Below are 27,859 nucleotides of genomic sequence, written 5' to 3' on the forward strand. Positions count from 1 at the left end.
AGGGACAATTTAGACAGGAGCCAATTCACCTACCAGCATGTCTTTGGAGTGTGAGAGGAAACTGGAGTACCCAGAGGAAACCCACGCAGGCACAGGGAGAGCATGCAAACTCCAGGCAGGTGGTGCCGTGGTTGGGATTCAATCCAACGACCCCAGTACTGCCAGGCGTAAGTGCTACCCATTCAGCCACTGTGCTGCCCCTATGTGGCATTATTTGGCTAGGCATGGAAATAGGGAAGCAACTAAAGAAATTAAAAAAAAAAAAAAAAAAAGTTTAAAAGAAGTAAATATAATCTACCTTCCTATGATGTACTGATGTTAGCAGCATAAGCATTAAAAATAGTAAATGTTGATTGACAGATTGATGTCCTGCTTTAAATAGCAAACATGTCATACTCACCTGCTCTGTGCAGTGGTGTTGCACAGAGCAGCCCAGATCCTCCTCCTCCTCTTCTGGGCTCCCCCACCGGTGCTCCAGGCTCTTCCGTTTCAGCGGGTGCCCCCATGGAAATCCGTGTCCCTTTTGTGGGCCTGCTCCCGAGCCGCCCTGTCTGCATCCATTGACACAGAGCGGGCAGCTTGCCCCCTCTCCCCATTGGCTCGGCACAGCACTTGATTTACAGCAGCAGGAGCCAATGGCTCCCGCTGCTATCAATTTGCTCCAGGCAGGAGAGAGACGGTGGCCAGAGCTGCTGCTTTCATGCACACCTCGGGATCGAAGTATAAGGGGGGGGGGGGGGACATCCTACAGCACCAGAATGCATCAGGGTGAAAAACCTTTAAAGTGGAGTTCCAGTTGAATAAAAAAAAAAAAAAAAATCAGTTACAAAAACTGTAGCTGATGACTTTTAAAATACAGCCACTTACCTGTCCCTCGGTCCAGCTGTGTCTTCACCACGGCTGGATTCACCGGTCGTCTTCTCTCCCCGGCACTGGCATCTTTGTTGTGGGCATCCGGCTGTCAGTTTGAGGCTTCATAGCCGGGTGCCGATTGCGCATGCGCGAGAAGCGCTGCGCTTTGTGAATTATTTATTTCAGGTACTTATATAGCGCTGTCAATTTACTCAGCTCTTTACATATATATTGTACATTCTCATCAGTCCCCGCCCCCGAGGAGCGTACAGTCTAAGGTCCCTAACTCACATTCATACATACACATACTAGGGACAATTTAGACAGGAGCCAATTCACCTACCAGCATGTCTTTGGCGTGTGGGAGGAAACCGGAGTACCCGGAGGAAACCAACGCAAGCACAGGGAGAACATGCAAACTCCATGCAGGAGGCGCCGTGGTCGGGAATCAAACCCATGACCCATTTACTGCAAGGCAGACGTGCTAACCACTAAGCCACTGTGAATGGCCACGTAGTCTTCTGGGACCTGTCACGTGTCCCAGAAGGCTACGGGAAAGACCACTTCCGCTTCCGATCACCTTAGACCTGTCAAATTCAGGTACCAGCTCCACAAAGGTGCCAGTCCTTAACGGGGAGCTGGGGACAAAGCCTTAAAGGGGAACTTCCCCTTCTGGGTGGAGCTTCGCTTTAAAGCTTTCGAAACCGTTTAACTGTACTGTTCACTGGGAAGACCCGAACTCAGACAATTGTGAAGGTCCACCGTTGTAGTGAAGGCCATTTTCTGTTCCTGTAGGACTGTCCCCTGTGTACAAAGCCAGCTCCATAAAGATATGGACTGACCGGTTTGGAGTGGAGGAACTCGAGTGTCCTTCACAGAGCCCCGACCTCATCCCTACATATTTTTTCATTCTTTTGAGCCAGACAGTGGAGCTCATTTCGCACATTTTCTAGATTTCTTTACCCCTTGCTGGGAAAGGCTGGTCACACACAAGGATGAATTGTAGTGGGGACTCCTTCCCTACCGGACTTTGTTGGATTTCAGCTGAAGCCAGGCTGCTTAACCCCTTGACGCCGACGTAACACAAATATGCGGCCTCACGGACCTGGGCTTTTTTCCGTGGGGCCGCATATTTGCGTACCTGTCTTTGTGCTGGGAGCGCGCCGCTCGGCACGCTCCCAGCACCAAGACCGCGGTGTCACTGAGAGCCCCGGGTCCCGTTCTAACGATCGGGACCCGGGACTCCCGATTCCGGGTCACGTGATCGCTGTTATAGCCTCTGATTGGCTATCACAGTGATCAATCACTGTGCAACCCGGCCCCCTTGTTTTCTCTCTCTCTATGAATGGAGAAGAGAGATACATTGTATCTCTCTAACTCCTGACATAGAGAGATAAAAAAAAAAGTTTGTAAAAAAAAAAAAAAAAAAAGATAAATAATTAAAAAATAAAAGAAAAAATAAAGAAAAATACCTAGATCAAGGTTTGATCTAGTTCAGTACCAGGGTTAGTGTTTGGGTCAAGGTCAGGGTCAAAGGTCAGGATTAAAAAAAAAATTGGTATCAGTGTCAGTTAGTGTTAATGTCAATGTCAGTGACAGTGTGTTTTATGTAAAAAAAAAAATAAAAAAAAAGACAAAAACAAAATGCGCACTATTGTTTCTGGACTGTACTACGGGTACAAACAACAAATAACATACACATATATGGTATCGCTGCGATCGTCAAGAACTGGAGAATGTATTTTGGGTTGTTCTTTGGTGGTAGGTTATGGTCGTAACAAGAAACACACAGTTAAATTTAAAAAAATGATTTTTTTTTACTATTTTGGCCCAGTTTTCCTTTAATAATAAAAAAAAAATTAGGAGCTATCCATGACCATTTACCACCAAATGAAAGCCCAATTTGTCCTGAAAAAAACAAGGTATAATCCACCTGGATGTACAAAGTAGTTGTGACGATATGTACGGTTTTACTAACACGTCAACGTTGCAGAATTGTGCTTAGGCATTTAGATTTGTTTTACCCTTAGGCGTGAAGGGGTTAAAGGGACAGAACTGTAATGCTGTTTTTAGCTAACCCTGTGTGCTGTAGGAATCCTTTAGCCCCCCCCCAAAAAAAAAAAAAAAAATAAAGCACAGACCATTTTTCTGGTGATTATTTTGTTCAGTATTCTGTTTATTCTGAGTGCAAACACTTGGCAGATGTTTTTGGATATCACATGATCTGTACGGGTGGGGAGGATTATTAATAAAGCTGGTAGCATTGTAATGTCTTCTCTTTTTTTTTTTTTTTCTTCTGTAGAAAGAAAGTAAAGGAACAGTGATGCTGAAGGTTTCCCCCACACAAAGTAACCGCAAGCCACCCCTACAGGTAAAACCTTTTCCCTGAACCTTGAACATTCGTAACCGTCAGCCAGTCTGAGATCATTCGAGTCCCTTTTGCTTTCTATGAATAGATCAGAACCTGGGAGCATCCAGCAGTAGCCTGTTATTAAGATTCCCGGCCATAGAAATCATTTAGAGCCAAAATTAAGTCATAAAAAGAACAAAACAATTTGCCCTCCAGAGGATTTAACCAAACCCCCCCTTCCCGACCAGGCCATTTTTTGCGCTACAGCACTGCATAAACTTTAACTGACAATTGTGCGGACATGCAACACTGCACCCAAGTGAAATTTGTCCTTTTTTTTTTTTTTTTTCTTTTTCCACACAAATTGAGCTTTCTTTCGGTGGTATTTGATCACCTCTGCATTTTTGTATTTTTTGCGCTATAAACGAAAAAAACGACAATTTAACCACTTCCCGACCGGCCATTGCATATAAACGGCCGGACGGTGGCACTGCAGGGACGGGTGGCCGTTTATAAACGGCCTCCCCGTCCTCTGCTTGTGCGCGCTCCCTGGGAGGGTGCAGCACCGCGATCCGGTGCCTGCTGTGTCCTCCAGACACAGTGAAACACCGATCGGCGAACGGGACCTCTGTGCGAGGTCCTGATCATGTGATCACTGATTGGCCAATCAGTGATCAAATGCAAAGTAGTAAGCAAGATGTCACTTGTGACATCATTGCTTACTACGTGTGAAATCTGTGAATGATCACAGAGGTCACATGGTACAGGGCTATTCACAACAGCCTTGTACCATGTGACAAGCTGTGACCAATCACAGCTCACTCAGTACTTCTCAATGAGTGCAAGAATGCAGCCAGAGAGAAGGAGAAATGATTGCTTTTACATCCTATATGGGTGTAAAAGCAATCCATGTAAAAAAAAAAAAAAAAATCATCACCCCCCACAAGTAGTACAGTGTCACCATGGTGACCCTGTACTGCTAGGGTGACAGTATGTAATAAAAAAAAAATATATATATAAAAATTTAAAAAAATGTTTAAAAATTATAATTTTTGGTAATAAACTAATCTGGATTTTTTTTTTTTTTACTAAAAAGATAACGGAATAAATTTTGGCTAAGATTTATGATGAAATATTATTTATTTGCAAAATTTTATAAAAAAAAACTTTTTTCAAAATTTTTGGACATTTCATTTATATAGCAAAAAAAATACAAATCCCAGCGGTGAATAAATACCACCAAAATAAAGCTTTATCTGTCTCAAAAAAATGGTAAAAAATTCATTTGGGTACAGTGTTGCATGACCGCGCAATTGTCATTCAAAGTGTGATAGCGCTAAAAGCTGAAAATTGCCCTGGACAGGAAGGGGGGTAAAAGTGTCCGGTCTGGAAGTGGTTAAAAAAAAAAAATGTGTGTTTTTGACCTTTTGCTATAAAACATGTCCAATAAAAAAATTTAACAAATCAAATTCATCATAAATTTAGGACAAAATGTATTCAGCTCTGTCTTTGCTAAAAAAAAAAAAAAAAAAAAAATATCCCAATACACGTTTAAATGAATTTGTTTACGTGACAGTTCTAGTGTTTACAAATGGCGGTATAGATACCAGAATGTTTATTTATACTAGTAATGGCGGCGATCAGCGACTTATAGCGGGACTGCGGCAGGCATCCCGACACTGGGGGAGGAACTAACTGCCACTGACATTCCCAGTGACACTAATGTAGTGATCAGTGCTAATAAGCACTGACACTGTACTAATGGCACTGGGCAGGAAGGGGTTAACATCTGGGGCGATCAAAGGGTTAACTGTGTGTTACTAGGGAGACATGCTGTGCAGGGAGATACAAAGCAGCATGTCCTTGCTGGCAGGAGAGAGACCTGTGTTGTTTAGACACAGGTCTCTCCCCTGTCAGCTTTCCACAACGATCGCCGAGTGCCAGCCGGGAATCGCCAGGCAGCCATACTGCGCTAGCTGTATTACCTGCAGGATAGAGCGACGGTCCTTTCACACGGGGCCGGCCTGTTTAGTGGATCCGCTTGCTCAGCGGGGATCAGCGGACAGAGAAGACACAGAGCTGCTCGCTCTCCTCAGTGGGTGGTCGGATGAAAACTGACCGCCTATCGGTTTCCATATGATAGGGCAGCACAGTGGCTAAGTGGTTAGCACTTCTGCCTGGTAGTACTAGGGTCATCGGTTTGTATCCCAACCACAGCACCAGCTGCCTGGAGTTTGCATGTTCTCCCTGTGCCTGCGTGGGTTTCCTCCGGGTACTCCGGTTTCCTCCCACACTCCAAAGACATGCTGGTAGGTTAATTGGCTCCTGTCTAAATTGTCCCTAGTATGTGTATGTATGAATGTGAGTTAGGGACCTTAGATTGTACGCTCCTCGGGGGCGGGGACTGATGTGAATGTACAATATATATGTAAAGCGCTGAGTAAATTGACGGCACTATATAAGTACCTGAAATAAATAAATATGACCCAATCCGACAAACGGAAGGGGAATTGGATCCCCATCCGTCCCACACAAAAAAAAAAAAAAAAAGGATCGGATTGGATGTCAACGAGTGTAAACTGACCTATATCCATTTACACCCGCTGCTCCATAGAGGAGAATGGAGGTTCCGATCGGGTTTGCCTCAAAAATGGGCAGGCGGACCCGATCGGAACATCCATCTGAAAGAGCCCCAAGACCACCTTCCTGGCTGTGCTGTGTGGCAGGGCTGTGTAATTCTTAGGACTGGATGGTCAGAAATATATAACTTTTGGCAGGTAATACGGCTCTTTATAATACAGTTGTGGATTTCCTGGCGTTCGTCTTGTTTATAAAACGAATAAGTCGGTTGTGAATTCTTAGTCCTTTCTTGTCTCTTTGTATATTTAATCAGATGTTTGTGAGAGCGCTGTTTGATTACGACCCTCTCTCGGACCCGCTCATTCCTTGCCGGGAGGCCGGGCTGCGTTTCCGCACTGGAGATGTATTGCAAATCATAAACAAAGACGACGCCAACTGGTGGCAAGGGAAGACGCAAGGGGCGGAGACTGCTGGTCTTCTACCCTCCCCTGAGCTGCAAGAGTGGTGAGTAGAGTGACCTTACGTTGGAGTGCCTGGCTAATTGTACGCATTGAGAAGTGGAGCGGTGGGTAAGAGGACACATGGTCTGAAATGTTCCTTCTATGGACTAGGTCACGGGTGGGCAACTGTGGCCCTCCAGCTGTTGTAGAACTACAAGTCCCATGAGGCATTGCAAAACTGACAGTTACAAGCATGACTCCCAAAGGCAGAGGCATGATGGGACTTGTAGTTCAGCAACAGCTGGAGGGCCTTAGTTGAAGGACTAGGTGAAGAACTTGGACTAGGTGAAGGTTCCTATACAGACAGCAGACATGGAATAAACATCTACGATCGTCATAACAGATCCAAAGGCGGCAGACGCTGAGCCTGATTATCTCCAGCCTTGCCCTCGCCTGGACTGAACCTGCTTAGTCTGATCTCACCGCACACTGTGAGCTTCTCACTATCTGCATTCCAACGTCAGCACGTCAGAACCAGCCTCATTTCCTGGCTGGAGGACGTCCGCCATCCAGTCTGACTAGCCCTGGCCCCCACCCCTTTAATTTTCAGTTATCGGGGGCTCCGTACCACATGTTGGCTTTTACCTTCAGTAGTCTGTATTCAATTGCAGCCTGTCTAGGAACACCCACTTCTCCAGACGGACCCCCAGCTATCGAGGCATTTTGATAGGGGCAGCACAGTGGCTAAATGGTTAGCACTTCCGCCTGGCAGTACTCGGGTTGTTGGTTCAAATCTCAACCACGGCACCACCTGCCTGGAGTTTGCATGTTCTCCCTGTGCCTGCGTGGGTTTCCTCCCACACTCCAAAGACATGCTGGTAGGTTAATTGGCTCCTGTCTAAATTGTCCCTAGTATGTGTATGTATGAATGTGAGGTAGGGATCTTGGATTGTATGCCCCTTGAGGGTTAGGGACCTTAGATTGTACGCCCCTTGAGGGTTAGGGACTGATGTGAATGTAATATTTATTTTTATATATATATTTATGTTCTGGGATGATTGATTTCTGTGCATGCGCAGCTCCGCTTACGTTGCTAGCATGGCCCTTGTGTTCTGGGATGATTGACTCCTGTGCATATGCAGCTCAGCTTACATTGCTGGCATAGTCCCTATGTGCTGGGATGACTGACTCCTGGTTACATTGCTGGCATGGTCCCTGTGTGCAGGAATGATTGACTCCTGTGCATGCGCAGCTCAGCTGATGTTGTCACATGGTCCCTGTGTGCTGGGATGATTGACTACTGTGCATGCGCAGCTTAGTTTACATTGCCAACAGGGTCCCTGTGTGCTGGGATGATTGACTCCTGTGCATGCGCAGCTCAGCTTACATTTCTGGCATGGTCCCTATGTGTGCTGGATGATTGACTCCTGTGCATATGCAGCTCAGCTTACATTGCTGGCATAGTCCCTATGTGCTGTGATGACTGACTCTGGTTACATTGCTGGCATGGACCCTGTGTGCTGGAATGATTGACTCCTGTGCATGCGCAGCTTAGCTTACATTACCAACAGGGTCCCTGTGTGCTGGGATGATTGACTCCTGTGCATACGCAGCGCAGCTTACATTGCTGGCATGGTCCCTATGAGCTGGAATGATTGACTCCTGTGCATGCGCAGCTCTGCTTACATTTCTGGCATGGTCCCTATGTGTGCTGGGATGATTGACTTCTGTGCATGCGCAGCTCAGCTTACATTGCCGGCATGGTCCCTGTGTGCTGGATGATTCACTCCTGCTTACATTGCCGGCACGATCACTGTGAGCTGGAATGATTGACTCCTGTGCATGCGCAGCTCAGCTTACGTTGTCAGCATGGTCCCTGTGTGCTGGATGATTGACTTCTGTGCATACGCAGCTCAGCTTACATTGCCGGCACGATCCCTGTGTGCTGGGATGATTGACTTCTGTGCATGCGCAGCTCAGCTTACATTGCCGGCACGATCCCTGTGTGCTGGGATGATTGACTTCTGTGCATGCGCAGCTCAGCTTACATTGCCGGCACGATCCCTGTGTTCTGGGATGATTGACTCCTGTGCATGCGCAGCTCAGCTTACATTGCCGGCACGATCCCTGTGTTCTGGGATGATTGACTCCTGTGCATGCGCAGCTCAGCTTACATTGCCGGCATGGTCCCTGTGTGCTGGGATGATTGACTCCTGTGCGTGCGCAGCTCAGCTTACATTGCCGGCACGATCCCTGTGTTCTGGGATGATTGACTCCTGTGCATGCGCAGCTCAGCTTACATTGCCGGCATGGTCCCTGTGTGCTGGGATGATTGACTCCTGTGCATGCGCAGCTCAGCTTACATTATCGGCATGGTCCCTGTGTGCTGGGATGATTGACTCCTGTGCATCAGCTTACGTTGCCAGCATGCACGCACATTGGCCAGTGAAGATGGCCGAAGACCAGCATCTACCAGAAGATGAAGGCAACTGAGATGATTGAAGGAAAGGGAAGTTTAGCTCCACGTTAGAGAAGAGATCTCACAAGGAGACTTTGATTTTGGTAGCATGTTCTGATAAAGACCGACCGAAGGTCGTACCTGTTTAGTTTTTTGTGTGCTCATCAGAATGGGGCTAATCTTGCTTTATATGGCAGTTGCTCTTCTATAAACACTTTATGGCGTTTTATGACAGTGCAGATAAGGCAGAAACTGTCTACAGAGGAAAACTCAAAGTGCAGAAATACTCCTGGGCCCCGGATTCAGACCCTTGTGTTGCGATAACACGAAACTTCCTGCATTGATACTGTTTATTATTAACCCCTCGCCCTCCTGAGGATACCCCCCCCCCCCCTTCCTGACCAGGCCATTTTTTTGCGATACGGTGCAGTTACTATAACTGACAATTGCATGGTCATGCAACGCTGCACCCAAATGCACTTTGTCCTTTCCCCCCACCCCCACAAATGGAGCTTTCTTTCAGTGGTATTTGATCACCTGTGCATTTTTTTTTTTTTGCGCTATAAACCAAGACCGACAATTTTGAAAAAAATATATATATTTTTGACTTTTTGCTATTAAACATATCCAGTAAAAAAAATCTAAATTTGTCAAATTTAAAAAAAAAAAAAAAAAAATCCCAATACGTGTAAATTAATTGGTTTGTAGTTGTAGCATTTACAAATGGCGGTATATACTGGAATTTGTTGTGGGGTTTTTTTTTTCCCCCCCCCACAAATTGAGCTTTCTTTTGGTGGTATTTGATCGCCTGTGTGTTTTTTTTTGTTTTTTTTTGTTTTTTTGTTTTCACTATAAAAAAAAAAAAAACCCAATAATTTTGAAGAAACAATATTTTTGACTTTTTGCTAGTAAAAACATTGAAAAAAATCAAATTTCGTCATAAATTTAGGCCAAAATGTATTCTGCTCCGTGTCTTTGCTACAAAAAATCCCAATACGTGTAAATGAATTGCTTTACATGAAAGTTACAGCGTTTACAAATGGCGGTATATATACTGGAATTTGTTTTTGTAAAAAAAAAAAAAATTATTTTTTTTTTCTTTTACTAATATCAGCGACTTATAGCGGTACTGTGGCGGACATTCTGACACTGGGGGGAACTGACTTGGTGTCGCTGAAGCACACACCCTAGTAAAACACTCCCAGCACACAGTTAACCCTTTGATAGACCCTCACATTAACCCCTTCCTGCCCAGTGACACCAATACAGTGATCGGTGCTAATAAAGAGCACTGACACTACTAATGACACTGGGCAGGAAGGGGTTAACATCTGGGGCGATCAAAGGGTTAACTGTGTGTGTTTTCACTGTAAGCACACTGCTTTGTATGACTATGCAGCCATACAAAGCAGTGTGCAGGCGCTGACTGGAGAGAGGTCTGTACTGTTTACATACAGGTTTCTCCCCCGTTGGAGATTGCCGGGTGCCGGTCGGGAATCCCCAGCCGGGGCCTGGTGATTGACAGCCAAGTCCACGAATGGCAGCGCGCGTAGGGGCGTGCGCGATCCTTCTAAATGGAACTGCAAAATCGTGTAAATAAACGTGATCTTTTCCCACCCTGTAGCAGGATTTCCGCTATAGGGTGACGCGGAAGCTGTTATGGGGCCCTAGTTGGGTGTTTTGTATTCCCATAGAACACTGCTCTTGCTGTTGGTGTGATTGGTTGAATTTCACGTTGTTTGTTGTCTTTCAGGCGCGTGGCGAGTTCGAATACAAACAACCAGATACCTCAGACCTGCAGCCCCTTTAGCAAAAAGAAGAAATGCAAGGATAAGTATCTTGCAAAACACAGCTCCAGTGAGTATTGATGGCCGCACGGCTCCATTGTTGTGTTCGTTCCCTGCACAGCGCTCATTAATCACACGTTCTCTCCAATCTGCCTCCAGTATTTGACCAGCTCGATGTGGTGTTGTACGAAGAAGTGGTGTCTCTGCCGGCATTCACACGGAAAACCCTGGTGCTGATTGGTCAGTATGAGACGCAGGATTGGCACGACTGTGTTCTGTAGATGAGATCGGTGGCCGTATGCATGATGCAGATTTACTATTGGACCTTTTTTGTATCGTTTGTTTCTGTGTCAGGAGTTATGTAACAATAGAAAGAAATGTGTTCTGTGTTCTGAATATATTCATTGAAAGCTGAACTCCTGACTGACCGCTAGATCCAGGTATGAGGGAGAGGTTTACCTATCAGGATTTGTATTCCTTCCATCAAGGCCTGAGATCCACACAGCCGGGTGGAGGGCACAGCCCTGCCGCACAGCCAGGTGGAGGGCACAGCCCTGCCGCACAGCCAGGTGGAGGGCACAGCCCATGCCGCACAGCCAGGTGGAGGGCACAGCCCATGCCGCACAGCCAGGTGGAGGGCACAGCCCATGCCGCACAGCCAGGTGGAGGGCACAGCCCATGCCGCACAGCCAGGTGGAGGGCACAGCCCATGCCGCACAGCCAGGTGGAGGGCACGGCCCTGCCGCACAGCCAGGTGGAGGGCACGGCCCTCTGCCGCACAGCCGGGTGTGGAGGGCACGGCCCTCTGCCGCACAGCCGGGTGTGGAGGGCACGGCCCTCTGCCGCACAGCCGGGTGTGGAGGGCACGGCCCTCTGCCGCACAGCCGGGTGTGGAGGGCACGGCCCTCTGCCGCACAGCCGGGTGTGGAGGGCACGGCCCTCTGCCGCACAGCCGGGTGTGGAGGGCACGGCCCTCTGCCGCACAGCCGGGTGTGGAGGGCACGGCCCTCTGCCGCACAGCCGGGTGTGGAGGGCACGGCCCTCTGCCGCACAGCCGGGTGGGGAGGGCACGGCCCTCTGCCGCACAGCCGGGTGGGGAGGGCACGGCCCTCTGCCGCACAGCCGGGTGGGGAGGGCACGGCCCTCTGCCGCACAGCCGGGTGTGGAGGGCACGGCCCTCTGCCGCACAGCCGGGTGTGGAGGGCACGGCCCTCTGCCGCACAGCCGGGTGTGGAGGGCACGGCCCTCTGCCGCACAGCCGGGTGTGGAGGGCACGGCCCTCTGCCGCACAGCCGGGTGTGGAGGGCACGGCCCTCTGCCGCACAGCCGGGTGTGGAGGGCACGGCCCTCTGCCGCACAGCCGGGTGGGGAGGGCACGGCCCTCTGCCGCACAGCCGGGTGGGGAGGGCACGGCCGGGTGGGGAGGGCACGGCCCTCTGCCGCACAGCCGGGTGGATGAAACAAGTTTTCCTGTTTGGACTGAGGAATGCAGAGGTGTCATCTCCTTACACCCAGCCTATTGAAGGAGAAGGCAGCCAATGAATAAGCTCCTCTTTCTCCCTTTTTGCTGTTCTCCCTCTCCTACCAGCTTGCACTGCAGAACAATTGATTGGCTTTGCATGCTGCTTCTCCCTCGATCAGCCTGCGCTCTGCTGTACAGGGATTGGAGGTCACATTTATGTACTCGCGTTGTTTACATTTTACGATTGATTTATTAACACAGATCTAAATTTATTTGTGTCTTTTTTTATACTTGCCTGGAGTTCACCTTTTTGAATATATATTATGTTGTGTGACCATTGCTTGTACCTTTTTTTTATACCTTTTTCTACTAGTGTGCCATTTTGTGGTGGGTATACTGGATGTGCAGTACGGTGGGGGGGGGGCGGCTAAGGGACGGCTGTAGTGGGGTGAAAGGAGAATGGTTTCCATGTCTTCTGTGGGGGGAGAATTTCCCAGACTTCAGATAAAAGCCGCATTGCTTTCTGTTTGCGGGTCCAGGAGAGGGTTGTAATCTCAGCAATATAATGGGATTCCACCCAAGGAACATGGCCGCCAGAAATCCTGAAACTACATTAGATGGAGAATGCAATAGTGACACCTAGAAATCATTCATGTCTACAAACCGCCTACTTCAATGGATTCTGTTTTCTCTTCTGGCTTCTTCTGTAGGTGTCAGCGGAGTGGGTCGTAGTCACATCAAAAATACTTTACTTACTAAATATCCGGAGAGATTTTCTTATCCTTCACCACGTGAGTGTCCACATTACGATTGTACAGATATGTAGCTTGTCTGAGTGTCACAGATGTATTGAGGGGTGAGGGAAGGCGGGGTGTTGGTGACGGATGACGTGTGAAGGGGTGGGGGAAGGCGGGGTGTTGGTGACGGATGACGTGTGAAGGGGTGGGGGAAGGCGGGGTGTTGGTGACGGATGACGTGTGAAGGGGTGGGGGAAGGCGGGGTGTTGGTGACAGATGACGTGTGAAGGGGTGGGGGAAGGCGGGGTGTTGGTGACGGATGACGTGTGAAGGGGTGGGGGAAGGCGGGGTGTTGGTGACGGATGACGTGTGAAGGGGTGGGGGAAGGCGGGGTGTTGGTGACGGATGACGTGTGAAGGGGTGGGGGAAGGCGGGGTGTTGGTGACGGATGAGGTGTGAAGGGGTGGGGGAAGGCGGGGTGTTGGTGACGGATGACGTGTGAAGGGGTGGGGGAAGGCGGGGTGTTGGTGACGGATGACGTGTGAAGGGGTGGGGGAAGGCGGGGTGTTGGTGACGGATGACGTGTGAAGGGGTGGGGGAAGGCGGGGTGTTGGTGACGGATGACGTGTGAAGGGGTGGGGGAAGGCGGGGTGTTGGTGACGGATGACGTGTGAAGGGGTGGGGGAAGGCGGGGTGTTCGTGACGGATGATGTATGCGGGGGTGTTGGTGGCGGATGACGTATGGAGGGTGAGGGGAAGGTGAGGTGTTGGTGACGAATGATGTATGGAGGGGCGGGGGAAGGCGCGGGGGTGTTGGTGACGGATGACTTATGGAGGGGCAGGGGAAGGCGGGGTGTTGGTGACGGATGACTTATGGAGGGGCGGGGGAAGGCGGGGTGTTGGTGACGGATGACTTATGGAGGGGCGGGGGAAGGCGGGGTGTTGGTGACGGACGACTTATGGAGGGGCGGGGGAAGGCGGGGTGTTGGTGACGGATGATGTGGCAGTGCAATTATTTCTTCATCTATTCTTTTTATATTGAGAAGTGTGAGGGAATGAAAATGTAATGCTGTGATGGTTGGTGGTGGTTGGAGGGGTTTTCCGAGTGATGTGAATGTACAATATACGTGTACAGCGCTGTGTAAATTGGCGGCAATTATAGAAGGACCTGTAATGAAATAGAAACTAACTGTGAACGGTTGTTTCCCCCCCCCCTTGTTTTCCTGGTAGACACCTCCCGGCCACCTAAGCGCGGAGAAGAAGACGGGGCGGCCTATCATTTTGTGTCTGTGGATGACATGAGCAAAGCAATCTCAGAAAATCTGTTTATGGAGTTCGGGAGCTTTAATGGCTACATGTTTGGGACAAAATTCCAGACTGTAACAGACATACATAAAGAAGGGAAGGTGGCTCTTCTGGATATAGAACCTCAGGTGAGAAGAAGGGGACACCTACACAGCAAGCAAAACAAATTACTTTTCCTTCTGTCTTTTTGTTTTCCTTTTAAACCTGAACTTTAGCTATCATTTATTAATTTGCCTTCTTCCTAGCACTGTTCCCCACAGATCTGTGCCGCTCTTTCTGCTACTGCTCATCTAGTTTGCAGGCAACATTCAGTCTGCTTCCTGTGAGCCCAGACTGTAATGGGCTGGATGGGGCTGTGCTTGCCTTATGAGACAGATGTTGAATCATGATTCCGCCCCCGCGGACGCGGATGGTTTGGGGCGCGACGCCTCCCGCGGACGCGGATGGTTTGGGGCGCGACGCCTCCCGCGGACGCGGATGGTTTGGGGCGCGACGCCTCCCGCGGACGCGGATGGTTTGGGGCGCGACGCCTCCCGCGGACGGGGCGCGACGCCTCCCGCGGACGGGGCGCGACGCCTCCCGCGGACGGGGCGCGACGCCTCCCGCGGACGGGGCGCGACGCCTCCCTCCCACTGGCCACCAATGGTTTGGGGCGCAACTCCCACAGATACCAGGGCTTTTTTTTTTACTTCTGCTGGCCACAGTTCTTCCCCCCACCTACGTTTGAAGATCAGTAAACTGGCCCTTTGTTTAAAAAGTTTGAAGATCCCTGAATTAAAGGATAAGTACATGTAAGACCTATATTACGCTCAAATATGGATCTGTGGAAGAGGGAGGTTGGGATTAGTTCCCTCAGGGAAAAAAGATAAATGTAGACATTACCTCCGTAACCTTATCAACCACTCAGTGTCCTCCACCCCTCTCTGCCAATCCCTCCACTGACCTCCACCCCTCTCTGCCAATCCCTCCACTGGCTTCCAACCATTGTCCTCCACCCCTCTCTGCCAATCCCTCCACTGGCTTCCAACCATTGTCCTCCACCCCTCTCTGCCAATCCCTCCACTGGCCTCCTCTCAGTGTCCTCCACCCCTCTCTGCCAATCCCTCCACTGGCCTCCGCTCAGTGTCCTCCACCCCTCTCTGCCAATCCCTCCATTGGTCTCCGCTCAGTGTCCTCCACCCCTCTCTGCCAATCCCTCCACTGGCCTCCACCCCTCTCTGCCAATCCCTCCACTGGCCTCCATCCCTCTCTGCCAATCCCTCCACTGGCTTCTGATTGCCCAGCGACCTAAATTTGAAATAATAACCTACAAAACTAATCACAACTCTGCTCTGAGATGCATCACCTATCTTTTCTTCAAATATCACCCAAATCAGCCACTCCTCAAGACATCCTTCACTCAAATTGTGTCCTCCTTCCCATGCTCCTCTCCAGGATTTTTCCCAGAGCCTCTCCCATCCTCTGGAACTCTCTACCTCTGTCCAGCTACCTCATACTCCTTTTAGGCGATCCCTGAAAACTCCTCTCTTCAGCGAAGCCCATCACCCCTCGTACTGGCTGAACTTTTATATAGGGATGCACCGATTTTAGCAGCTGAAAATAGGGTTTTTGGCATTGTGCCGATAGAGGGGGAAAACAAAAAGTGCTGATAATGGCATGCTGTGCCCCATAGACTTCAATGAAAAATCCCGTCCCATTCATTTCAAAGCCAAAATGTTCCCTAGTGGCTTCAGTGCAAAATCATGTCCTATAGACTTCAATGCAAACCCCCTCCCAGTGACTTCAGTGCAAAGACGCCAGCCATGTTAAATTTAAAGAAACATTTTTAACAAACTTTCCGTTTTTTAAGTGCATCCTAAATTTTCAGTTTTGGCACTGACATTTTAATTTCAGTGCACCTCCTACTTTTATCACTTCCATTTGCTCATCCTCTACAGTTATAACCTTTTTGTACCGCTTGCTCCACCCTAGTTACATAGTTAGTCTGGCTGAAAAAAGACAAAAGTCCATCCAGTTCAGCCATAACCCTTACAACCCTTTTAGATTGTAAGCTCTTATGAGCAAGGCCCTCTTGTATTGTTGTATTGTCTCCCGTTCTATTGTAAAGCGCTGAGCAAACTGTTGGCGCCATATAAATCCTGTAGAATAATAATCCTCTTAACCCCTCCCCCTCCTGAGGATTACAACCCCCCCTCCCCCTTCCTGACCGGGCCATGTTTTGCGTTACGGCGCTGCGTTACTTTAACTGACAATTGCGCACCCAGATGAAATTTACGTCCTTTTTTCCCCACGAGTAGAGCTTTCCTTTGGTGGTTTTTGATCACCTCTGCGGTTTTTCAATTTTTTTGTGCTATAAGCAAAAAAAGACCGACCATTTTGAGAAAAAAAAACCTATATTTTGGACTTTTTGCTATAAAACATGTCCAGTAAAAAAATTTGAAATCAAATGTAGGCCAAAACGTATTCTGCAAAACGAAAAAAAATTCCCAATACGTGTAAATGAATTGGTTTACGTGAAAATTACAGCGTTTACAAATGGCGGTATAGATACTGGGATTTTTTTTAATTTTTATTTTTCCTTCCTGGCAATGGCGACGATCTGCGACTTTTAGCGGGACTGCGGCAGACATTCTGACACTGGAGGGGTGGGACTTGGTGTCATTGACATTCCCAGTGACACCAATACAGTGATCAGTGCTAAAAAAAAAAGCACTGATGCTGTACCAATGGCACTGGGCAGGAAGGGGTTAATGTGAGGGTCTATCAAAGGGTTAACTGTGTGCTGGGAGTGGTTTACTAGGGGGTGGGGGGTGTGCTTCACTGTAAGCAAACTAATCAGGATGGTTGTGCTGTGTGCCGGAGCTGACAGGGAAGAAGACCTGTAAACAAAACAGTCTTCCTCCCTGTCGGCGATTGTCGGTAATCGCCAGCCGGGACCCAGTGATTGAGATCTCCGGCCACGAACAGCCGCACGCACCCCCTACCCGGACATGCAAAATCACGTGTGTGTATATATATACATGTTTTTGCGCACCCCTGCCGCCATGTAGCGGTATATCTGCGGGAAAGCCGTTAAAGCCCACTTATCTTTGAACTGTCATTTGTTGATTTCCTTTAGTCCTCTGGTACTGTATACATGTATGGTAGTGAAGGACACAAAACTTCTCATTTTAGGGAATTATTTTATTGATGTATTTGGTGATTTCTATTTTGTTGATTTTTTTTTTTATTTTTGTCTCCCAGACTCTGAAGATGGTGCGCACAGCAGAACTGGCTCCGTTCATTGTGTTTGTGTCTCCTACGGATGCTGACAAAGTAAGTGAATGAAGACCTTGCCCCACCCCCACCCCTGGATCTACTATACCAGCTGAAGCTTTTCTGTGGGCTGAGCAAATCTGCTTCTGCTCTCTTGAATGCATTCTACATACACTGCCATGGGGGAGCTATGGAGGTCACCACAGTTATGGTCTGACTGCCATTCTAGGGGGCTTCCCTATAGGAATATATGCTGCCCGCATAACACATGTGCGATGGCAAAAGGGTGGGCTTTACACTGCACACGTGTGTCACCGGGCAGCCAATGTTTCTGTGCTGAGAGCGCGTTCCCAGCACTGAGGCTGTGTTGTTCACCAGGGCTTACGATCAGCAGGACTGGCTGTTGATCACGTGACCTCTGTGACTGCCGATCACAGCAATCACATGATCACCAATCCTTCAGCAGATAACGGCAATCCCATGATCGCCAATCCTTCGGCAGATCACGGTAATCCCATGATCGCTAATCCTTCAGCAGATAACTGTAATCCCATAATCGCCAATCCTTCAGCAGATCACGGTAATCCCATGATCGCCAATCCTTCGGCAGATCACGGTAATCCCATGATCGCCAGTCCTTCGGCAGATCACGGTAATCCCATGATCGCCAGTCCTTCGGCAGATCATGGTAATCCCATGATCGCCAATGCTTCGGCAGATCACGGTAATCCCATGATCGCCAATGCTTCAGCAGATCACGGTAATCCCATGATCGCCAATGCTTCAGCAGATCACGGTAATCCCATGATCGCCATTGCTTCAGCAGATCACGGTAATCCCATGATCGTCAGTCCTTCAGCAGATCACGGTAATCCCATGATCGTCAGTCCTTCAGCAGATCACGGTAATCCCATGATCGCCAGTCCTTCAGTAGAAGTTTGAGGCGGTATAATTGTGTGTCTTAGTGTTGTGTTTATTGTATCTGATCCTAGATTGTAAGCTCTGATGAGTCGGCCCTCTGATTCCTCTGTATTGTACCTGTACTGTCTGCCCTCGTGTTGGCGCTGTATAAATCCTGTATAATAATTTGTCTGGTGTTTTCCCCCCCTTGTAGTCGGATGCACTGCAGAAGCTTCGTACCGACTCTGACGTCCTCCGCACTCGCTATGCACAGTACTTTGATCTGACTCTGGTCAATAATGACGTGGAACAGACTGTGAACGACCTACTCGAAGCTTTTGATGCTGCATGTGCCTCTCCCCAGTGGGTCCCGGTGTCTTGGGTATATTGACTTCCATCCTTTATTACCGCCCCCAAACATCCGCTCCATTTACAGCTCCGCATACAAGATGTTACCTTTTTAAATTTTTAATTGGCAGTTAGTCCCCGGTCACACTGGGCGCGACTTGGCATGTGATTCGCATGCTATACGACTTGCAAATCGCATTGCGAGTCGCACCGTATCGTCCACAAGTACAGCGGTCATATCGGTGCGGTTTTCGACTTAGTCGGCGCCGCACCGATTTCTACAGTTGTACATGCACTACTTTTGGTGCGATTTGCATAGACATCTGTGTCGGATGTCTTGCAAATCTCACTTGAAATTGGCATCTCACCCGACTTTGAAATCGCGCGACTTACAGTGAAGTCACACAATTTCAAAGTCGAGATTGGTGTGACCGGGATATTACCGATGTGAACATGCCTGTGCTGATGAGTAGTTCGGTGTTTTTACAATTCTGATTATCAGATTAGGATTTTTTTGTGACGTTCCCTGAAGACCGGCGTATCTTTATTCAGGTCCTCTGTGTGTAATATCAGAACCTGGTGTATTGCCCCCTGAAGTTGTACAAGTATGGACCGGTGTTCCTACCCTGAATGGTTCATACATTTCCTCCAGATGTGTGTAGCAGTGCTGCAGCATTTAGCATCTGTGGGCTCCCCCAGGGAAGTGACAGGGCTGAGCTTTGTGGAGCAGGGAGGAGCTTTGTGTCACGCGGAGTGGGGGGGTGGAGCTTTGTCATGCGGAGCAGCATTGTCATGTGGAGTGGGGAGGAGCTTTGTATTATGTGGGTGGAGCTTTGTCAGGTGGCGCTTTGAGTCACGCGGAGCAGCATTGTCATGTGGAGCGGGGAGGAGCTTTGTGTTACGGGGGTGGAGCTTTCTCAAGTGGAGCTTTGTCAGATGGAGCGGGGGTGGAGCTTCGTGTCACGCAGAGTGGGGAGGAGCTTTGTGTCACGTGGAGTGGGGGGTGGAGCTTTGTGTCACGCGGAGCAGCTTTGTGTCACGCGGAGCGGGGGTGGAGCTTTGTCACACGGAGCGGGGGTGGAGCTTTGTGTCACGGGGAGGAGCTTTGTGTCACGTGGAGCGGGGAGGAGATTTGCGTCACGTGAACAGACCGTAGCGCAGTTCATGTAAGGCAGCCTAGGATGTGAGTGTAGATCCTCTGTGACTGCCGTGTATAGATGGGGCTGTGCACTGGAGGACATGAGTGGTTTCAGGCGAACAATTGTGTTTTGTAATTGTTTGCATTGTGCTTCTGAACTTACTAGAACCATTGACTACTCCAGGAGAGTACATCTCCAGCACAGCCCCTTTATACCTTGCATATTAGACACTTCCATTTCTGGGAGTGTCTAGTTACTGTCAGTGCTGCTCCAGCTCCTCTCCTCCCTACATAGCCTTTTATGTAGCTGCCAGGGGAGGAGCAAAGTGGAATACTGTGGATCAAGGGTGGGCAGTCTTGGTGCTTCAGCTGTTGTGTAACTACAAATCCCATGAGGCATTGCATGACTGACAGCCACAGGCATAATGGGACTTAGTTTTACCGTCCCTGAAGGGCTCAGGTTACCTACCCCTGCTATAGTGTTCCTTGAGTGACGACGCTGAGTCTGCTGACATCACATCCAAGATGGCGGCACCCAGCAGCTGTCTCTGGGATGTCTACACAATGGAGGCTTTTACAGTAACATAACGTGCCTAAAATGCACATCTAATGTTGTGGACTGATTGGTGATGTCTGGTCTGGTGCCGGGGTCTCTCTTCAGCTTCAGTCATGTACCTGTGATCAGGGGTGTATAGAAGTTCCAGGTCCCTCGTGAGGCTGCGGATCGGATTGGCTAGAGCAGGGATTCATTGCTACGTTTCTTGCATGAGCGCCAGGTACATACGCAGCAAACCTGATCCTAGGCTAGATGGAACCCTCACAGTGCAGTCCCGGTCCTCGTGTGCCGAACATACACGGCATTCAGAATCCAGAGGTACGCAGAACCCCAATTCTGGTATACTGCAGAGTATTATACAATGAAAGTATTAACTCCTATCCCATGACGCAGGCTGATGGGAAATGACAGCTGGGGGTGTCTGTCCCTACATTCATGGTGATCCTTTATGGACCGGTTATTAGCACAGAACAGAATACAGTTTAGAAATCAATTTTTAAACAAATTCTGCAGAGAATATAGCTGGTGGTTCAAGGAGAACCCAACTCAATAATCGGACTGTATGCAATCAGAGCTGTTTTTATTTATTTTTACCCCTCCCCATTATCAGCATGAGCTCCACATTCCAACCATTTCATATCAGCTAAGAGCTGAACTTCCTCCAATCAGATGGGGAGAACTGCAATGAGGTTCGGTGCTCAAGGTGGCCATACACTTGTACATTCCTTTAGGTCTACAATTCGCTATTTGTATCCAGTCACTAGTCCTATTCTTGTACTAAACTGGGAGAATTGTCTAGTTTTGGTAAATCTAAAGGAGACGGTACAGTCAGATTGTATAGTGTGTGGCCAGCTTCAGTTACACCAGTTATTTGCTACTGAGCTATTTAATCCCTTGCTGGCGCATCGCATTAAACTAGAATGACACAGGAAGTTTTGGGCAGTGCAGCCATCTTACTAGAACAGCTAGAATTTACTAAACATGAAAATAAATATATATATATATATATATAAAAATATATATTTTCATTCCAATTTTTCGGTTTTATTTTTTTTTTGTATATTTTCAACTTATGATTTTTAGTGCTAGCACACAGGGGAAAAAAAAAAAAAATATATATATATATATATATATATATATATATATATATATATATATATATATAAAAAATTTTTTTTACTTTCCCTGTGTCATAGCAATAAAATCACATTAAAAAAATTTAAAATATACATGAAAATAAAAACAGAAAAATTGGAGCCTCCTCACATATGCAGACATTTCGGTTCGGTTTTCAGCCATATGCATTCCGAATTTTCGGTATCTGTTTTGGCACCAGAATTTTAATTTTGCTGTGCAACACTAATAAAAATATATATATAAAATGTAAATTATAACGTAAGCTACACCTAGACCATGCACTAGTGGCCAATTGCACAGGATTGGCACATTTTGCAACCATGCCAGATCACTCCTTACCTGTGTAGCTTACTCCATAGAAAGCCCAATATACTATGAGGGTTGTACTGACAGTAAAGTGGCCATAACTTTTAGGAACTTCTATAGGTTTTTCAGATTTCATGTTGGTAGAGTAACTTCCTCTATAGGAACTCTTCTTTTCTTCATTGCATGTAAATGATGGAATCCAATTAGAACTAACATGCGGTCATTGAGGCCTTGACAAAGGAGCGGACTGACTGACGCAGAAGGCTACTGAATGCTCCAATCAGTGGTGTCATCTCCATAAACATTCTGTAGCCTTCTGTGGATGTCAGTCAGCCCGCTCCTTTGTCAAGGCCTCATGTTGCTTCTTATTGGAAACCATTTACCTACATTGAAAAAAAAGTTAATAATTTACAGAAGTTGTCCAAATTTCACGTTAGAGTAGCTTTTGTTATTGGAATCCATTTACCTGCAATGAAAAAAGTTAACAAAAGCTACTCTAACGTGAAATTTGGACAACTGTAAATTAACTTTTTTTTTTTCCAATGCAGGTAAATGGATTCCAATAAGAAGCAACATGCGGTCATTGAGGCCTTGACAAAGGAGCGGACTGACTTACACAGAAGGCTACAGAATATTGGACACCATTGATTAGAGCAAGGCCTTCATATTGGTGACTCTTGTCAGTGGTGTCATCTCCATAAACAATGTCTTCTCATTGGTGACTCTTGTCAGTGGTGTCATCTCCATAAACAATGTCTTCTCATTGGTGACTCTTGTCAGTGGTGTCATCTCCATAAACAATGTCTTCTCATTGGTGACTCTTGTCAGTGGTGTCATCTCCATAAACAATGTCTACTCATTGGTGACTCTTGTCAGTGGTGTCATCTCCATAAACAATGTCTTCTCATTGGTGACTCTTGTCAGTGGTGTCATCTCCATAAACAATGTCTTCTCATTGGTGACTCTTGTCAGTGGTGTCATCTCCATAAACAATGTCTTCTCATTGGTGACTCTTGTCCGTGGTGTCATCTCCATAAACAATGTCTTCTCATTGGTGACTCTTGTCCGTGGTGTCATCTCCATAAACAATGTCTTCTCATTGGTGACTCTTGTCAGTGGTGTCATCTCCATAAACAATGTCTTCTCATTGGTGACTCTTGTCAGTGGTGTCATCTCCATAAACAATGTCTTCTCATTGGTGACTCTTGTCAGTGGTGTCATCTCCATAAACAATGTCTTCTCATTGGTGACTCTTGTCAGTGGTGTCATCTCCATAAACAATGTCTACTCATTGGTGACTCTTGTCAGTGGTGTCATCTCCATAAACAATGTCTTCTCATTGGTGACTCTTGTCAGTGGTGTCATCTCCATAAACAATGTCTACTCATTGGTGACTCTTGTCAGTGGTGTCATCTCCATAAACAATGTCTTCTCATTGGTGACTCTTGTCAGTGGTGTCATCTCCATAAACAATGTCTTCTCATTGGTGACTCTTGTCAGTGGTGTCATCTCCATAAACAATGTCTTCTCATTGGTGACTCTTGTCAGTGGTGTCATCTCCATAAACAATGTCTTCTCATTGGTGACTCTTGTCAGTGGTGTCATCTCCATAAACAATGTCTTCTCATTGGTGACTCTTGTCAGTGGTGTCATCTCCATAAACAATGTCTTCTCATTGGTGACTCTTGTCAGTGGTGTCATCTCCATAAACAATGTCTTCTCATTGGTGACTCTTGTCAGTGGTGTCATCTCCATAAACAATGTCTTCTCATTGGTGACTCTTGTCCGTGGTGTCATCTCCATAAACAATGTCTTCTCATTGGTGACTCTTGTCCGTGGTGTCATCTCCATAAACAATGTCTTCTCATTGGTGACTCTTGTCAGTGGTGTCATCTCCATAAACAATGTCTTCTCATTGGTGACTCTTGTCAGTGGTGTCATCTCCATAAACAATGTCTTCTCATTGGTGACTCTTGTCAGTGGTGTCATCTCCATAAACAATGTCTTCTCATTGGTGACTCTTGTCCGTGGTGTCATCTCCATAAACAATGTCTTCTCATTGGTGACTCTTGTCCGTGGTGTCATCTCCATAAACAATGTCTTCTCATTGGTGACTCTTGTCAGTGGTGTCATCTCCATAAACAATGTCTTCGCATTGGTGACTCTTGTCAGTGGTGTCATCTCCATAAACAATGTCTTCGCATTGATGACTCTTGTCAGTGGTGTCATCTCCATAAACAATGTCTTCTCATTGATGACTCTTGTCAGTGGTGTCATCTCCATAAACAATGTCTTCTCATTGGTGACTCTTGTCAGTGGTGTCCAATATTCTGTCGCTTTCTGTGGATGTCAGTCAGCCCGCTCCTTCATCAACAACTCAATGACCGCACGTTGCTTCTTCTTGGATTCTATCATTTACCTGCAATGAAAAAAGTTACTAATAACAAAAGCTACTCTAATGTGAAATTTAGACAACCTCTGTAAATTATTAGAGAAGGATATTGAATGCACTTTGTAGTCACAGAAATTCCGTACACAAAATAATAAAATTCAATGTCACTTTATTAACGCCATCTCTAAAATGTGTTAATAAAGTAACGGTACACAAAAAAAAACAATTACTTTATAAACACATTTTAGAGATGGTGTTGATAAAGTGACATTGGTTTTAATATTTTTTTTTTTTTGTATATGGAGTTTGTGCCTACAACGTCCATTTAATATCCTTCTCTAATATCAAACTTTCGGGATGTGGCACGATGGTATTGGCTGGGTCGTGACCTCCTACCACCCGATGGTCGTCCCATTTTTTTTTTTTCAATATACAACCTCTGTAAATTCATATAGTTATTCCCACTTTGCGATCCTTTCAGCACAGCCCTCGTATTAGCGGTGCGACCATAAAATAACAGGTTGTGACAGATAAAACAACCAATCGTGAGCCTAGTTCTTGTCCAATGCACGGTGCCCATCAGAAACGTTTCACATGACCGTTACATTCGGTGTGCCATATCGCATATATTATGTCCAAAGGAATTGCGCATTCGTGTGTCAAGCGGTAGAAGTGATTAGGGACAAACTTCGGATTGTCAGTGTTTTGGCTGGGTTGCTCACCAGAATCCAGACTAATCTTTGTAAACAAACATCAGCCGGGGAAGGGGGGTCTGCCAAACATCAGCCGGGGAAGGGGGTCTGCCTAACATCAGCCGGGGAAGGGGGTCTGCCTAACATCAGCGGGGGAAGGGGGTCTGCCTAACATCAGCCGGGGAAGGGGGTCTGCCTAACATCAGCCGGGGAAGGGGGTCTGCCTAACATCAGCCGGGGAAGGGGGTCTGCCTAACATCAGCCGGGGAAGGGGGTCTGCCTAACATCAGCCGGGGAAGGGGGTCTGCCTAACATCAGCCGGGGAAGGGGGTCTGCCTAACATCAGCCGGGGAAGGGGGTCTGCCTAACATCAGCCGGGGAAGGGGGTCTGCAGTAACACACAGATGTGGCTGCACCGTTTGCACCTGCTGGGGTTGCTGCTCCATAAATAATTGGATGTAATTTGTGACCATTTTGCACAGAATTTTCCTGATGCAATTTCTCCCTCTGAACATGCGATAGTTTTATCAGACCCATTGAGATTGCAGTAGAATGACTGAGCCGTCCTCTCCTGTGTAGCTCGATCCGAATAGTTGTCATGCTGTCCGAGGACCCAGGCAGACAGGCTTCACTTCCTGCTACAGGCCAAAAGCTTTATGGAATATTTGCTTCCAAGCAGCTAATAAAGAAAAGTGGGGAGGCGGGTAACTAGCTTTTCCGATGTATTCATTTCCAGTTTGTGGTTTTTTTGTTTTTTTTTTGCCTGGAGTTCTCCTTTAAATTGGATTGTATTATGTAAAAAGTGACCCATTGCCAGCAGTTCTGTGACCCCCCCCCCCCCGCTATGCCATGACCTCTGAACTACAACATGTGTAGCTGTTATTGAATTTTATCTGCATTGGCGTCTTAGTTTAAAATATTTGTTGATCTGTTATTGCTGAAGTTCATTGACATTGTTGCAGGAAAATATTCTTCTAAACTGGATGATATAATTGTATCAATGTGAACATAAAAATAAAATATATTGGGGAATAAGGCCTGCGTGTTGATTTTAGTGGGTTTTTTATAACCACACACACAGTTTGCTTTGCCCGGGATCACACTATGCGGTGCAGGTTGCCACATTTTAATTTGCACAGGAATCAGTGCCTTCCTGTGCGAATTACACGCAAATGTCTGTGCGGTGCGATGAGCCATACATTTTATATGACTCAAAACGCATCCGCACCTGAATCGCAACGTATGGGTATACGATCCAATTTCTAGCAATCGCATCACATTTTGCAATCTGTTTCGGGGTGTTCTCAATTTTAACCACTTCAAGTCCAGACACTTATCACTTTTTGAATGACAATTGCGTGGTCATGCAACACTATATCCATATGAATTTTTTTTTTAGCATTTTTTTTTTTTTTTGAGACAGATAAAGCTTTATTTTGGTGGTATTTATTCACCGCTGGGATTTTTTTATTTTTTTTGCTATGTAAATGCAAGTCCAAAAATTTTTACAAAATTTTTACAAAATTTTGTAAATAGTATTTCATCATAAATCTTGGCCAAAATTTATTCCGTTGATCTTTTATAGTAAAAAAAACAAAACAAATTAGTTTACCTAAAAATTATAATGTTTAAACTTTTTACATACTGTCACCCTAGCAGTACAGTGTCACCATAGGGGTGGTGTGTTTTTTTTTTTACACTAAACACGGATTGCTTTTACAGCCTTTATGGATGTAAAAGCAATCATTTCTCCTTCTCTCTCTGTCTGCATTCTTGCAGCCATTGAGAACTACTGAGTGAGCAGTGATTGGTCACAGCTTGTCACATGGTACAAGGCTGTTGTGAATAGCCCTGTACCATGGGATCTCTGTGATCATGCACAGATTTCACACGTAGGAAGCAATACGTGAGGGTACATGAGCAATTTTGTGTTCTATTAACCCTTTGCAACAGCACCTCCTGGCCCTTTAAGAGTTTCAGAAGGTGGGTGAGATTTTAGGGTCATCTGACTGCCGTGATTCGCTGTCACATGATTGGAAAAGTCCCAATCGCAAGGGAAGATCAGGACCTTTCCGTGAGTCACAGACATGGGCTTGGAGCGCACTCTCAGCCCATTTGTATTTTCAAATGGCACGCAAATATGCAGCCACTCAGCGTCAAGGCTGAGAAGCCACATTTGTGTGCGCTCAGCGTCAAGGGGTTAAAAGGAACTTTTTTGTTTGTTTTTTTCCTATGCACAGAGCTGGGTTGAGATCCCAAAAAAACAAACTACTATTATGCATTAAATCTCAGGGCAAGTGAGCGCTTAAAATAGATTATAAAATCAATGAATGAAAATGAGACAATAGCAGCTGAACACCAAAAAAGGTACCGTATAAACCTTCAAAATAATCAGAATACATAAAAAGGGGGGGGGGGGGGGAGGTGCAGCGCTAACTAAATAAATACACATTTATATAAACCAATGTAAAGGTGCTGTTAAAGTGCAAAAAGGTGACTATAAATAATGAGTATAGTCCATAACGTGGTCAAAACCCAAGAGAGTCTTCAAAGAACTCCAATGCCTGGATTCGTGGATGAGGTGATAAAGGTATAAAGATTGCGCACTCACCAGATACGCAATCCAAATGCGCATTCAAAACAGATAATCCTAGGGTCCTCATACGGATCTGGTCAGATCTGGTCACAAAAGCCCCTCGCCACTTGATAGTGTTGCCACACATAGAAGAAAAAAGGCCGCTCTGCAGACGTAAAAGGCTCCCACCGGAGCCCAAAGAACAAAAGGAGGCCAAATAGTGTGATACCTTATTGGCAAGGGGTATTTATTCCCCACACAATACAAGCAGGGGCAGGAAAGATACTGACCATACAAAGATTTAGCAAATGGCCGCCGGCGCGACGTCACACCGCTGTAGCCGCTCCCTGACGCGTTTCGTGCGGAAGCACGTAGTCATAGGGGGTAAGCTAACCCCCTATGACTATGTGCTTTCGCACGAAACGCGTCAGGGAGCGGCTACAGCGGTGTGACGTCACGCCGACCGGCGCCACGAGGGCCCCGGTGGCCATTTGCTAAATCTTTGTATGGTCAGTATCTTTCCTGCCCCTGCTTGTATTGTGTTTTTTTGGGACTAAATACCCCTTGCCAATAAGGTATCGCACTATTT

General features: G+C 46.9%; 1 protein-coding gene across 1 annotated transcript; it reads left to right on the top strand.

The window, feature by feature from the left end:
- Positions 1 to 3,135: 3,135 nt before the first annotated feature.
- LOC149428463 (55 kDa erythrocyte membrane protein-like) lies at positions 3,136 to 25,730 on the top strand. The gene is made up of 8 exons (XM_089667375.1): positions 3,136 to 3,223; positions 6,096 to 6,286; positions 10,434 to 10,537; positions 10,627 to 10,707; positions 12,640 to 12,720; positions 13,897 to 14,099; positions 17,215 to 17,286; positions 18,341 to 25,730. Exons 1-8 carry the CDS (start codon positions 3,176 to 3,178, stop codon positions 18,515 to 18,517), a joined length of 957 nt encoding a protein of 318 aa, XP_089523501.1. The 5' UTR covers positions 3,136 to 3,175; the 3' UTR covers positions 18,518 to 25,730.
- Positions 25,731 to 27,859: the final 2,129 nt, after the last annotated feature.

Source organism: Staurois parvus, unplaced genomic scaffold, assembly GCF_062004578.1.
Source record: "Staurois parvus isolate SC_StPar_1 unplaced genomic scaffold, SC_StPar_1.0 ptg003226l, whole genome shotgun sequence".
Lineage (NCBI taxonomy): Eukaryota > Metazoa > Chordata > Amphibia > Anura > Ranidae > Staurois > Staurois parvus.